General features: G+C 37.8%; 1 protein-coding gene across 4 annotated transcripts in view; it reads right to left on the reverse strand.

The window, feature by feature from the left end:
• FRAS1 (Fraser extracellular matrix complex subunit 1) overlaps positions 1-13534 on the reverse strand; it is a 447355-nt gene that overhangs the window by 99143 nt on the left and 334678 nt on the right. For all 4 annotated transcript variants that reach the window (XM_059922796.1, XM_059922794.1, XM_059922793.1 and 1 more), the window contains exons 36-38: positions 7432-7563; positions 6204-6329; positions 2671-2918 (exon numbers count right to left, since the gene is read on the reverse strand). In XM_059922796.1, coding sequence (XP_059778779.1) covers positions 2671-2918; positions 6204-6329; positions 7432-7563 — 506 coding nt within the window. The remainder of the gene's footprint in view (positions 1-2670; positions 2919-6203; positions 6330-7431; positions 7564-13534) is intronic.

The following is a 13534-nucleotide window of genomic DNA, read 5'->3' on the forward strand; positions in this document are numbered from 1 at the left end:
ACAAGTTCTTGGTCTTTTTTTTACATATGAATAGTAATTTTGTGCAGATTCATGTGTTAAATAGTTTCTCCTGTTTCCACTGATCTGGCTTGCTATAGCTGTTTTATATTACAGTCCCAAGTGTGGGTCTGTTTCTGGACTCTCTAGTATATACCAGTGTATACTGCTTTCAATAGTACAGGTTTATAATGAATCCTGATACCTGCCAGGGCAAGCCCCTGCCCTCCTGTCATTCGTTTTCAGAATTTTGGCCCTTTGTTGTTCCTTATATATTGTAGAATCAGCTTATCAAGATCATAAAAAGTCCACTGGGCTTTTGATTGGAACTCAATTGAATGGAAAGATCACTTGTGGGAGAATTGCTATCTCTTTGATACTAAATCTTCCTATTCATGAATATGGCGTATCTTGTCATTTATTTAGTGCTTTTTAAATGTCTGCCAATTAAGTATTACAATTTTCCCTGTAGAAGTACTGTCTGTTTTTTGTTAGATTTAGTCCAAAGAATATAATTTTTGTGATACTATTATAAGTGGTATCATCTCTTTAGTTACATTTACTGGCTATTTTTGCTTATGAATAGAAATGCTATCGCTCTGTTGACCTTCTATCTGGCCCCCTGGTAAATTCTCCTTTTATTTCTAAAACTTTGTCAAGAGACTCCTTTAAATTTTCTTTATAGTCAGTCATAGCATCAATTTTGTTACATTTATACCTAATAGGCGTTAAGTAATATTATTATAGATAGTATCTTATTTTGAATTAGTGTATTTTTGGCTGGTGCATAGAAATCTATTAGTTATTTAAGATTAATCTTATATCATCCTCTCCATATTACAAATGAGAAAACTGAGCCCTAGGGAGTTTAGTGACTTGTCAAGGGTTATTACGCTAGTAAAAGTGGTGAGCTTAGATTAGAACCCATTCATTCTAACTATAAAACCCATACCACCCCTTCCTTACTTGTTTTCTTGCAGTACATAGCAAATTGTGTACAGGAAACCACCATTAAGAAGCAAATCACACAGAATCCCACTTTTGCTTTTTGCTTCTCCCGACATCACTTCACCCTCTTGCAGTTCATGATACTCTAATTATGAACAGGCTGACCTGTTCCTATCCTTTTATATTCTGCTCCATTTATGACCAGGGTTTCAGATGGCTTTTCCAACTTTTCTGGATGTTCACAGCAAACTCGCTAACTATGCATGTCTAGAAAAAACTTCCCCATGACATTAAGTACAAAACTCTTCTACAACCGTCAGAGAAAGTTAGTGTATAACTTAGCTAAGTCTTTAAAATATGCTATGCTTTCAGTGAGCTAGGATAATTCTTTTGGAGTCTTTCCACTCTAGTGGGTAAATTCACATTCAATCAATTTCTGAAAATACATGTTCAGTTGCCAATGGGCTTGCATTTTCATCTGCAGCTTATAATATGCAGTTGATGGGAAGGAACTGCTCCTGGAATCCTATTTTGGTCTGTCAAACATTTTTCAAGCCTTGGTGATCTACTGATTAAATCTGTATACATACATTTTTATGAATTCGTGTTTCATAAGATTCAAAAGACCATAATCTATGGTAAGACTCACCCATCAATTAAAAAACAAAATCGAAGGTGTTCTGAAACTATACTAGACCCATGAGAAGGATCAGGGTGGAACGCAGTTTCCCATAATTTAAGAAAAGACAATTTTAGGGGAAAATCTGTGCAAAAGCAACTGAAGCAATTGTTCCCAGGCCAATGCTTTATCTTAATGCTACTATTCAGGACTAGATCTTGTAGCCAGACTATTCAGCTCAGAAAAGAATTACTTAAAACTATATAGTGTTTTTTTTTAAAAAGGCCAGGCTATTGGTGGAAATTTTACGATTAGCAAAGGAAAAATTCAATACTAAGAATGATTACCATTCAGACAATTATTCTTATTTTCAGCGTATTTGTCAAAACTACTCATTATTATTTTTACATGGAGAGTTCACATCTGTTTACAACATACTTAAATGAAAAATAAAATTAATTATCCTCCTTATCCTTAGCTCCAGAGGTGAAGTCAAGGAAAGAGGATGAGTTTAATTTAGCCAGGATCACTTATCAAATTAAGGTCAGATTGGTGGAAAAAACAACAACAGAGTTCCTGAATCTACCCTTAGTCCCCGAACCACACTGCTTCTCTTGGGGCACTGGATGGAGGGTGAGTCAGGAATCCTGCCACAGGAGCATGCCAGCACTCTGTCCAGAGCTGGACCTGAGACAGACGCTGGTGAAAAGCGGGCCCTGAAATACCATTACTTATTATTCACTGGCCAGGTGAGTTCTTCTAAAATGCTCTTCTCCTAAAATTCCCATTTGAAATATTATCGATGGAACTTAAAATATGGGGACTTGGGCTTTTTGACACTGGCACTATTTCCAGGTGACAATCACCCATCCCTACAAATAGGGATTTCATCAATGTTCTGCTCATTCACTTGTCTGCTTGGGAGACGGTGGGAGCAGCTGGAATAAAGAGTGTAACTACTCCTAAGAGTAGAACGATAGGGAAGGGGAGAAAAAAGTTCTTTTATGGCCATATGCCTGATGGCCCAAATATTCAGCCCTGGCATCCCTTTCTAGTCCGCCTAGTCAGAGGGTGCAGTGGACAAAAAGACAAACAGAAGAACTTACAACGTAAGCAAGATGTGACCTAGTGATTATAGCTGTGCTTTTACTGGCAACGGTGATGCTCAGAGAGGCGCCAGCAGCCAGCCGAGGCCCCCGGGCCTCGGACAGTGACACCTCCACCCTCACATCCACCGTTGCTGCTGAGATGCCGTCTGTAACTGAGATCTCCATGCTGTCCTCCCGGGCAGAGGATCCATCGTGTAGATACTGCAGAACATTTTCCTCTACATCCTCATATGTGAAAGTGTCACCTTTCAAGAATAAAACAAATTGCAAAAAAACCAATTACTTCTGGGAATAACGCTTTTCATTTCCATAACACCTTTGTTCTCAGGATTTCAAAGTACATATAGTAAACTCCCAGAGTTTACAAACTCTGGGAGTTGTAAGCTAATTAGTCCAACCACCCACCCAATATAAGATTCCCTTTATACTACCCTTGCAAAAGGGTTATTTAGCCTGTCCTTCAACATGGCACAAGGTGGGAGCCTCACTGATTTGCAAGGGAGCTACTTCCACTGACGATAGCTGTAAAATTCTTTTAAGTTTTTAATCATGTTGAGCCAAAATCTGCCTCTAAGCTTCACTCATCACTCTTCATTCTAGAGAATAAAGAACATGCTTCTGTTCTTTATGATAGCCCTTCTAGAATCTAATCTTGATACTGAAGATTTACTGAAAAAGTTAAGAAGGTAAATTATGCTAGACAAACCTGTAAGAGATCTTTGTTCTAATTGAGAACATAAGGTTTTTTAAAATTAAAAAACACTTAGAAATTGAAAAATATATTTAAAGTTAGAAACCTAAACTGTGTAAGTCTAGAGTACTAACTTGTGATAGATCTGATAGGTGTGGTGTGAAAAAAAATGTCAAGGTCATAAATGTTTAAAAAAAATAGGTTTAAACAAAATTTAAAATAAAAAATTTTTAAACAGCAGGATTCATTAGAATTCTAGAATCTACAATATTCAATATTACAGTTTATCAAAATTGTTTGGTCATAGAACCCTTTTTATGAGAAATTCTACTTAGTGCCATGGGTCCCAATGATTCCACAAGCACAGTTGAGGAACTGGTCTTCTTGGATGTTTTATTCAATTCTACTTCTTCATAGATTATTGACTGTCATAATTGATGTTATATAATAAAACAAAATAATTTATTTATTCTTTGTATTCATCTTCTAAGCCTTCTCTTTCAACATTGTGTTAATGTGATTTACTGGTGCTAGTGGTAATGTGCCTAAAAAAAGTAATAAAACTAATAATTTACAAACATCTTTAGAACTCGCATATTAATTACACAAATATAGGTTAAATATAATGGTAAAGAAACTGAGCTATGACTGTTATGCTCCTAACACAGTTCCCTTAGGATGCCAGAAATTTATCTTTTTTTTTTAACATCTTTATTGGAGTATAATTGCTTTACAATGGTTAGTTTCTGCTTTATAACAAAGTGAATCAGTTATACGTATACATATATCCCCATATCTCCTCCCTCTTGCATCTCTCTCCCACCCTCCCTATCCCACCCCTCTAGGTGGTCACAAAGCACTGAGCTGATCTCCCTGTGCTATGCGGCTGCTTCCCACTAGCTACCTATTTTACATTTGGTAATGTATATATGTCCATGCCACTCTCTCACTTTGTCCCAGCTTACCCTTCCCCCTCCCCGTGTCCTCAGGACCATTCTCTACGTCTGCGTCTTTATTCCCGTCTTGCCCCTAGGTTCTTCATAACCATTTTTTTTTTTTTTTTTAGATTCCATATATATGCGTTAGCATACGGTATTTGTTTTTCTCTTTCTGACTTACTTCACCCTGTATGACAGACTCTAGGTCCATCCACCTCACTACAAATAACTCAATTTCATTTCGTTTTATGACTAATATTCCATTGTATATATATGCCACATCTTCTTTATTTGTTCATCTGTTGATGGGCACTTAGGTTGCTTCCATGTCCTGGCTATTTATTGTAAACAGAGCTGCAATGAACATTGTGGTACATGACTCTTTTTGAATTATGGTTTTCTCAGGGTATATGCCCAGGAGTGGGATTGCTGGGTCATATGGTAGTTCTACTTTTAGTTTTTTAAGGAATCTCCATACTGTTCTCCATAGTGGTGTATCAGTTTACATTCCTACCAACAGTGCAAGAGGGTTCCCTTTTCTCCACACCCTCCAGCATTTATTGTTTGTAGATTTTTTGATGATGGCCATTCTGACTGCTGTGAGGTGATACCTCATTGTAGTTTTGATTTGCATTTCTCTAATGATTAATGATGTTGAGCATTCTTTCATGTGTTTGTTGGCAATCTGTATATCTTCTTTGGAGAAATGTCCATTTAGGTCTTCTGCCCGTTTTTGGATTGGGTTGTTTGTTTTTTGATATTGAGCTGCATGAGCTGCTTGTAAATTCTGGAGATTAATCCTTTGTCACTTGCTTCATTTGCCAATATTTTCTCCCATTCTGAGGGTTGTCTTTTCATCTTGTTTATGGTTTCCTTTGCTGTGCAAAAGCTTTTAAGTCAGAAATCTATCTTAACAATACTTCTTTTGTTCAGTTAAGTTTTTTAAAAATCTGCCTTTGTGACTCCTAAGTGCCTATTTGTTGCTCTTAAAATTCAATGTACCTTCAAGGTCAAAGATTTGACACCCTCTCTCTGCAGAGATATTCAGAAGAGTGCATTATTACATGCCTATTAGGAATTATATAAATGTTTTGAGAAAGTACAGATTGTCAGAATAAGTATATTCTGTCATCCCAAGGTGACAACTTTGAAAGGGATAATATTCACTTCAATATATGAGAGCCGACTATTAAAAATTAGATTTAGTTGTGTTCTTTGCACTATTCTGTACTTCCTAAACAATCAGCATGTATTATTCTTTATAATCAGGGAAAGCTCAATAGGTATTATTTTGGAAAGCTGGGCACATTACCACCCTTTTTTAGTGGTGAAGAAACATGTAGTTTACACTCTCAGAGTCACAGTGCTTAAAATATTGTGAAGCTTCACAGACCAAAATAAGGAAGACAAATTTATCTCCATGAACAGACCATGGGAAAGTGGCAGCTTTCGTAAGGTCGACCAACTCACGTAAGGTCGTTCTAAATGCATTTACTCCAGGTTTCAGAAATCAACAAATTTTACCTACAACTTGAGGAAATAGCTTCATAGTTTTGGGGTGTGGGTAGTGGTACAGAGAAAGAAGTCCCAGATACTTCAGCCAATGGACTAAACACTAAAGGTTTTTCCTTTCTACGTATCTCTTCATAGTTTATCCCACAGTGTTGCTTTACTTCTTGTCTGAGACATAAAACCAACTGCAATGTGAGAACAATATTCTGTGATAACATATATGAGAAAAGAGTCTAAAAAAGAACAAACATATGCATACGTATAACTGAATCACTTTGCTGTACACCTGAAACTAACACAACATTGTAAATCAGCTATACTACAATAAAATTAAAATATTAAAAAAAAAAAAGAAATCCAAGCAGGCCAATGACAGAGTGAGCAGCTACCTGAGGCCATGGGCCCTGGGAACCCAGCTGTGTACTTAAGGAGCACGCCATGCTGGGGAGGTTTCCGGAGCTCAAAGAGGAGTTCTTCAGGCACTGTCTCCGTGTCTCTTACTACCAACTGAAGTCCTGCAGTCAGGAGAATAGAGCATGGTGAGAAGATGTGTACATTAACAACTGTATACTCTGGGTACAGTAAAGCCCCAGGCCAGGCTGGAAGCCGTGTTGTGGGTAATCTGATGGGTAGGAAAAAGTGCTGTCTAATTTGAATCAACTACAAAAAAGAGTGAAAACTTGATAATACAGTCAGTTCCCAAATTACAAGTAGGTTCTTCCAAAAGTTATCTTACGAGTAGGAAGTTCTGAATTCAGAATACCTTTTTTCTTCCATACAAATGAGGGAATGGTAGCCCATGAAAAGGTCAGTCCTGACTGACCGGGTAGGCTTCCTTCCAGAAAATACTCTAAGAAATTATGTTTGCTTTTCATCATTTCTTCCCTTCTCCTTTCTCTGAATCTACAGAAGAGCCAAGTTATTTTAACAATGGCTGCTCTGGCTATCACTGACACGAGAAGGAGTGGGGCAAAAGGGACAGTCATCTTTGTATCTGTGGCTTGTTTATAAGTTGGATGATAAGTAATTTTAGGCCAATACCCATAGGTAGGAACTGGATAAGGATGTGTAGAGCAAAGCTTACAAAAATCACAATACCCACTATTGGCTCTTAAGACGTTCTTGGTAAAAGAATAAACTTCTAAAAAGTAAGTATACTAATAGGTAAATAAAATCACATATAAAACAGGTGGGCCAACTCTAACTCTTCACAGCTTCTGAAGGTTATGGTGACTTGTCACTCCTACTGTTACTCTTTACTTTCTAAAGAGAAAACAAGAGCAGTCATTGAAACCACTTCCCTCTCTTCTCTTCTCTGCTCTGTGTTACTTTATATTTTAGCGATGGCAACAAATCAAACTCCTAGAGACTGGAAAATAAATTCTGTGTTGTATTCCATCACTGAGCATTGGCTTCTGAAGGGTTTATTTCCTTCTCTCCATGCTGCTTCCATATGCATGGAAATGGGCAGAGGGATGGCTATGGATGAGATGCCTGCAACTTCTGGAAGAGAAGGTCACTACTTTTTGGTAACCGTGAAGAGATTTATACAGGGACTGTTATTGAAATATGGTTCCATTTCCAAAGCCATGTTTCTTTCAGGTTCCCAGTTCTTACCTATAGAAGTGCTGCCTCCTGGGCTGACTTTAAGCAGTGGAGCTGTAACCTGGAACACTGGCGGGTGCCGATCAATGCGAAGTAAGTGAACGGTGAGGGCCATCTCTGGACTTGTGTGCCCTCCATCCGAAACTAGAAAGAGTACACACACACACACACACACACACACACACACACACACACATCAGTTTGTAGTCTGGTCACCTGTAGGCTAGTTCTATAAATATGTAGCCAGAAGCTTTTTTAGATTACCTTAACACTTTGAAGAGATGCTTATAAATGGAAAATGTAAGCAAGCAAGATACTGTGAGCTATTCTACAAAGCTCTTTCTACTGAATAACAAAAAAGCTAAAACCATAACAACAAAGTCATTCTAAGAAGCAACTTTCACAACAAGGTGATATTGACAAATATTAGTGGAAGGGAAAGTAATACAAAATATGCACTCTTAGGTGATGCTGGTAGAAGCTTTTATTTATGGAATATTTTAGATTCAATTCATTCTTCCAATGTTCCAGAGAAATATTTTTTTCAGAATATCTCTGTTAGAAATGATGTCTGTCTCATTAGAAAATAATTATTTAAAAGGATAGAAAATGTCTACACAGATCATTCTAATGTCATTTGTTTGGAAGTAAGCAGACCCATTTTTACCTGGTCATTATGCACGATGCACTAAACGGAAGACACCTTTGTGAATAAAACATTGACCTTAAGATTTTATTCCCCTGGATTACCTGACATCCAAGTGAGCATTGATCACTGGAGAGAAATGAAAGCAGATTTGCCAGACCCTTGATTCTTATTTCCACTTTCCTGTATCTTAACACGCCTTCCCTTCTCTAAAAGCCAGGTTTGGAGGAAGACCTGCACCACCCACTCATTGTTGTATTTATCTGCAGTGCCTGTTGAGAAAACTGCACTGTTGATATTTTAAATGTGTGGTATGCTTATACATGGGTTGGTTACAAGAAACAGGTTTCCTTCACTACTTTCTCGTGGACTTAGTTAACAAGTCAGTAGGAATCTGACCTCTACTTCAGCCAAGTGAACCATCACTTAGTGACTCCTGGTAATGATTCCAACAGGTTTTAGATTTGTCTTTTCCTTGAGAACACATCTAAAAGATATGGTTGAATTTTATAAGGTACATTCCATGTCCTAGAGAAGTCCAGAAATAGCTCTACTGAAGGACAGAAGATAGTATCCCTGTGAGAATGAAGGTTTTATGGCTCTGGTCATTCAGTCAAATGTCAAAGTTATTGTATCTGCTTCTTTGTGCTCAATCTTTTGTGGTCTCTGGATGGTCAGAGGTAGGGACCAATGATTCTTAACTTTTGGGAGTTTGAGGACAAAAGTACAAACTTTTTCATAAATTTCAGTGGATTCAGGATTCTCTGAAGTCCCTGGAAACTAAGTTAAGAAGTCCCTTTATTAAATAAAAATAAATGATCGCAAAATACAATTCTATCTTTTTAATGTTTTACATTGATTTTATTTTTAAGTGGGGGGGGCCACCTCAGGGAGTCTTCACCATCCTTACCTTACAGAAGAGGAAAGGAAAGGCCCTAAAACTTAAACAGCTTTGGTCATATCGCACAGCTGTCGGTGTGACCAAGGTATATCCTTGTCTCTATAAGTAAAGTGAGGAAAGCTGTTTTCTGGTACATGTAACATAACAACAAAATATACCATGAGGGTGAAGCGCTTTGCAAGCAAACATAAGAACTTATAATCAAAATTTAGTAATTACATGTCTAGCCCTCTCTTTAAGCAACGTTTTTGATTTCTCTGAGAGATAGTCAAACTGCCTCTTTGGTCAGATGCCTCCTGTAGGCACCATTCACCCTGTGTGTTTTCCTCGCTTTGGATGGTTCTGTAGAGCAACTGTGCTTGTCTTGAGCACTCGGGTCAGGAATATCAGTTTGCTGTCTCAGCTTAGCTGATTAACCAAATGAGCGGTTCTCCCTCATTCCATGGGTTAATGTCAGGGCTTGGGCTTCTTGCTGCCTTAGTTCATTATGTGTCCAAGTTAAATTTTTCTCTCACAAAACTCTGCTAAAAGAGATGGCTTCTTTCCTACCAGATTCCAAAAGTTTTTCTCTTTTTAAAAAAAGGAACCTCTTATACCTTTCACAACAGTCAACTCAAAATGGACCATGGAACTAAATGTAAGCCACAAAACTACAAACTCTTAGATGATAACATAGTAAAAAACCTAGATGACCTTGGGTGTGGTGATACCTCTTTAGATATGACACCAAAGACACGATTCATGAAAAAAATAATTGATAAGCTGGATTTCATTAAATTTAAAAACTTCTGCTCTGTGAAAGAAAATGTCAAGAGAATGAGAGGACAAGCCACAGTCTGGGAAAAAATATTTGCAAAAGACAGATCTGATAAAGGACTCTTATCCAAAATGTACAAGGAACTCTTAAAACTCAACAATAAGAAACAACCCAATTAGAAAATAGACTTAAAACCTCAACAAATACCTCACCAAAGAAGGAACAAATGGCAAATAAGCATATGAAAATACGCCCATCATCATATGTCAGCAGATAATTGCAAATTAAAACAACAAGATCCTACTGTGCACCAATTATAATGGGCAAAATTTGGAACACTGACAACACCAAATGCTTGTAAGGATGTAGAGCAAAAGCAGCTTTTGGGCTTCCCTGGTGGCGCAGTGGTTGGGAATCTGCCTGCCAATGCAGGGCACACGGGTTCGAGCCCTGGTCTGGGAAGATCCCACATGCCGCGGAGCAACGAGGCCTGTGAGCCACAACTACTGAGCCTGCGCGTCTGGAGCCTGTGCTCCGCAACAAGAGAGGCCACGATAGTGAGAGGCCCGCGCACCACGATGAAGAGTGGCCCCCGCTCACGGCAACCAGAGAAAGCCCTGTCACAGAAACGAAGACCCAACACAGCCAAAAATAAATAAATAAATAAATTAATTAAAAAGGCTTCCCCCCTCCGCCCCCCCCCGCCTTTAAAAAAAAAAAAAGGAGCTCTCATATATTGCTAGTGGGAATGTAAAATGGTTCAGCCACTTTGGAAGACAGTTTGGCTGGTTCTTATAAAACTAGACATACTCTCACTATACATACAATTCAGCAATTGCACTCCTTGGTATTTACCCAGAGGAGTTGAAAACTTAGGTCTACACAAAAAACCTGCACACAGATGTTTATAGCAGCTTTATTCATAATTGCCAAAACCTGGAAGCAGCCCAAGATGTCCTTTAGTAGGTGAATGGATAAACTATGGTACAGCTGGACCATGGAATATTATTCAACACTAAAAATAAATGAGCTACCAAGCTATGAAAAGAAGGAGGAATCTTAAATGCATATTACGAAGTGAAAGAAGCCAATGTGAAAAGGCTACATATTGTATGAGTACAACTAAATGATATTCTGAAAAGGGTAAAACTATGCAAGACAATAAAAATAGTGGTTGCCAAAGGTGGGGGGAGGTGAATAGGCAGAGCACAGAAAATTTTTAGGGCAGTGAAAATACTCTGTATGATATTATAATGATGGAAATGCCATATGGCAAAAATGCCATACCTTGGTCTAAACCCATAGTATGCACAACACCAAGAGTGAACTCTAGAGCAAACTGGACTTTGGGTGACTATGATGTGCAAATGTAGGTTTATCCTTGGTAAAAAGTGTACCATTCTAGTGAGTGATGTTGATAATTGGAGAGGCTATGCTATGCATGTGTTGGGGCAGGGGGTATGGGGAAAATGTCTGTACCTTCCTCTCAATTTAAAACAAATATATTTATTTATTTATTTTGGCTGCACGGGGTCATAGTTGTGGCATGTGGGACCTTTAGTTGCGGCATGCAGGAATCTTTTAGTTGCAGCATGTGGACTTCTTAGCTGTGGCATGCATATGGGATCTAGTTCCCTGACCAGGGATCGAACCCATGTCCCCTGCATTGGGAGCACGGAGTCCCACCTGCTGGACCACCAAGGAAGTCCCCTTCCTCTCAATTTTGTTGTAAACCTAAAACTGCTCTAAAAAATTAAGTCCAAAGTAATTTTTTTTTTTTAAATCACTCAACAGTAAAAAAAAGAACCTTAGGCAGAAACAAGATAAATTAATTTAAGGTCGGCCCAAGGTCCATTTCCTTTACTCTGTATAATAGGTTCATGGATCATTTAACATAAAGTCCTGGAGAAGGTTAATAGTTAACCCCTTCACCTATTCAAGCTTTCAGGTAAGTATTGAGGCTTGGAAACCAAACTGGCACACTACCATGATACTTGTTTTGCATGACCATAACACAGACAGACAGACTAAATTAAATATCTCATACTCAGAGTCAGAAACTTGTATTAAAATCCTGGTTCTACTGCTTACCAGGTATGGAAACATGAGCAGATTACTGCTCTAATGACCCTTAGTTTCCTCAGCTTTCAAATGCTAAAATAAAACCTGTCCTTACAATATTGTTATTAGGATTAAATGAGACAGCTTATATTGTAAATTGTTTTGTAAAATGTAAATTGCTATAATCTGTTGTATCTTATTACCGATGTATGAATTATCTAGAAGTCTGTCACTAGAAATGAGCTGATACTAGGTTCTTTTCAACAATGACAGAACACTAGAAAAAGAAATAAAAGGCATCTAAATCAGAAAGAAAGAAATAAAACTGTCACTATTTGCAGATAACATGATATTATATATAGAAAACCCTAAAGAGTCCACCAAAAACCAAGAGAACAAATGAATTCAGTACAGTTGCAGGATGCGAAATCAATAGAGAAAAATCCGCTGCATTTCTATACACTAATAACAAACTAGTAGAAAGAGAAATTAAGAAAATAATCCCAGTTACAATTGCATCAAAAAGAATAAAATACCTAGGGATAAATTTAACCAAGGAGGTGAAAGACCTGTACAATGAAAACTATATGACATTGATGAAAGAAACTGAAGACATGAATAAATGGAAAGATATTCCACACTCATGTATTAGAAGAATTAATATTGTCAAAACGACCATAGTACCCCAAGCAATCTCCAAATTCAATGCAATCTCTATCAAAATTCCAATGGCATTTTCCACAAAAATGAGACAAACAATCCTAAAATTTGTATGGAACTACAAAAAAAACCCCAAATAGCCAAGCAGTCTTGAGAAAGAAGAACAAAGCTGGAGGCATCATGAGCCCTGATTTCAAACTGTATTCCAAAGTTATAGTAATCAAAACAGTATGGTATTGGCATAAAAACAGATATATAGATCAAAGGAACAGAATAGAGAGCCCACAGATATAAGGTCAATTAATTTATGAAAAAGAACAAAGACTATAAAATGGGGAAAGGACAGTCTCTTCAAGACATGGTGTTAAGAAAACTGGACAGCCATATGCAATAGAAGGAAACTGAACCACTAGCTTATACCATACACAAAAATTAACTCAAAATGGATTAAAGACTTGAACATAAGACCTGAAACTATAAAACTCCTAGAAGAAAACATAGGCGGTAAGCTCCTTGACATCAGCCTTGGCTTTTTGAATTTGACAACAAAAGCAAAAATAAACAAGTGGGACTACATCCCATTTGCACAGCAAAGGAAGAAGCTTCTGCACCGCAAAGGAAACCGTCAACAAAATGAAAAGGCCACCTACAGAATGGGAGAAAATATTTGTAAATCATGTATCTGATGAGGGGTTAATATCCAAAAAAAAAAAAAAAAAATATATATATATATATATATATATATATAAAGAACTCATACAACTTAATAGCAAAAAAACCCACAATCTGATTTTAAAAATGGGCAGAAAATCTGAAACATTTTTCAAAAAAGATACACAGATGGCCAACATGTTCATGAAAAGTTTCTCACTCACTAATCATCAGGGAAACGCAAATCAAAACCACAATGAGGGCTTCCCTGGTGGTGCAGTGGTTGAGAATCTGCCTGCCAATGCAGGAGACACGGGTTCGAGCCCTGGTCCAGGAAGATCCCACATGCTGCGGAGCAACTAAGCCCGTGAGCCACAATTACTGAGCCTGCGTGTCTGGAGCCTGTGCTCCACAACAAGAGAGGCCACGAAAGTGAGAG

This window comes from Balaenoptera ricei, chromosome 5 (assembly GCF_028023285.1).
Source record: "Balaenoptera ricei isolate mBalRic1 chromosome 5, mBalRic1.hap2, whole genome shotgun sequence".
NCBI classification, from domain to species: domain Eukaryota; kingdom Metazoa; phylum Chordata; class Mammalia; order Artiodactyla; family Balaenopteridae; genus Balaenoptera; species Balaenoptera ricei.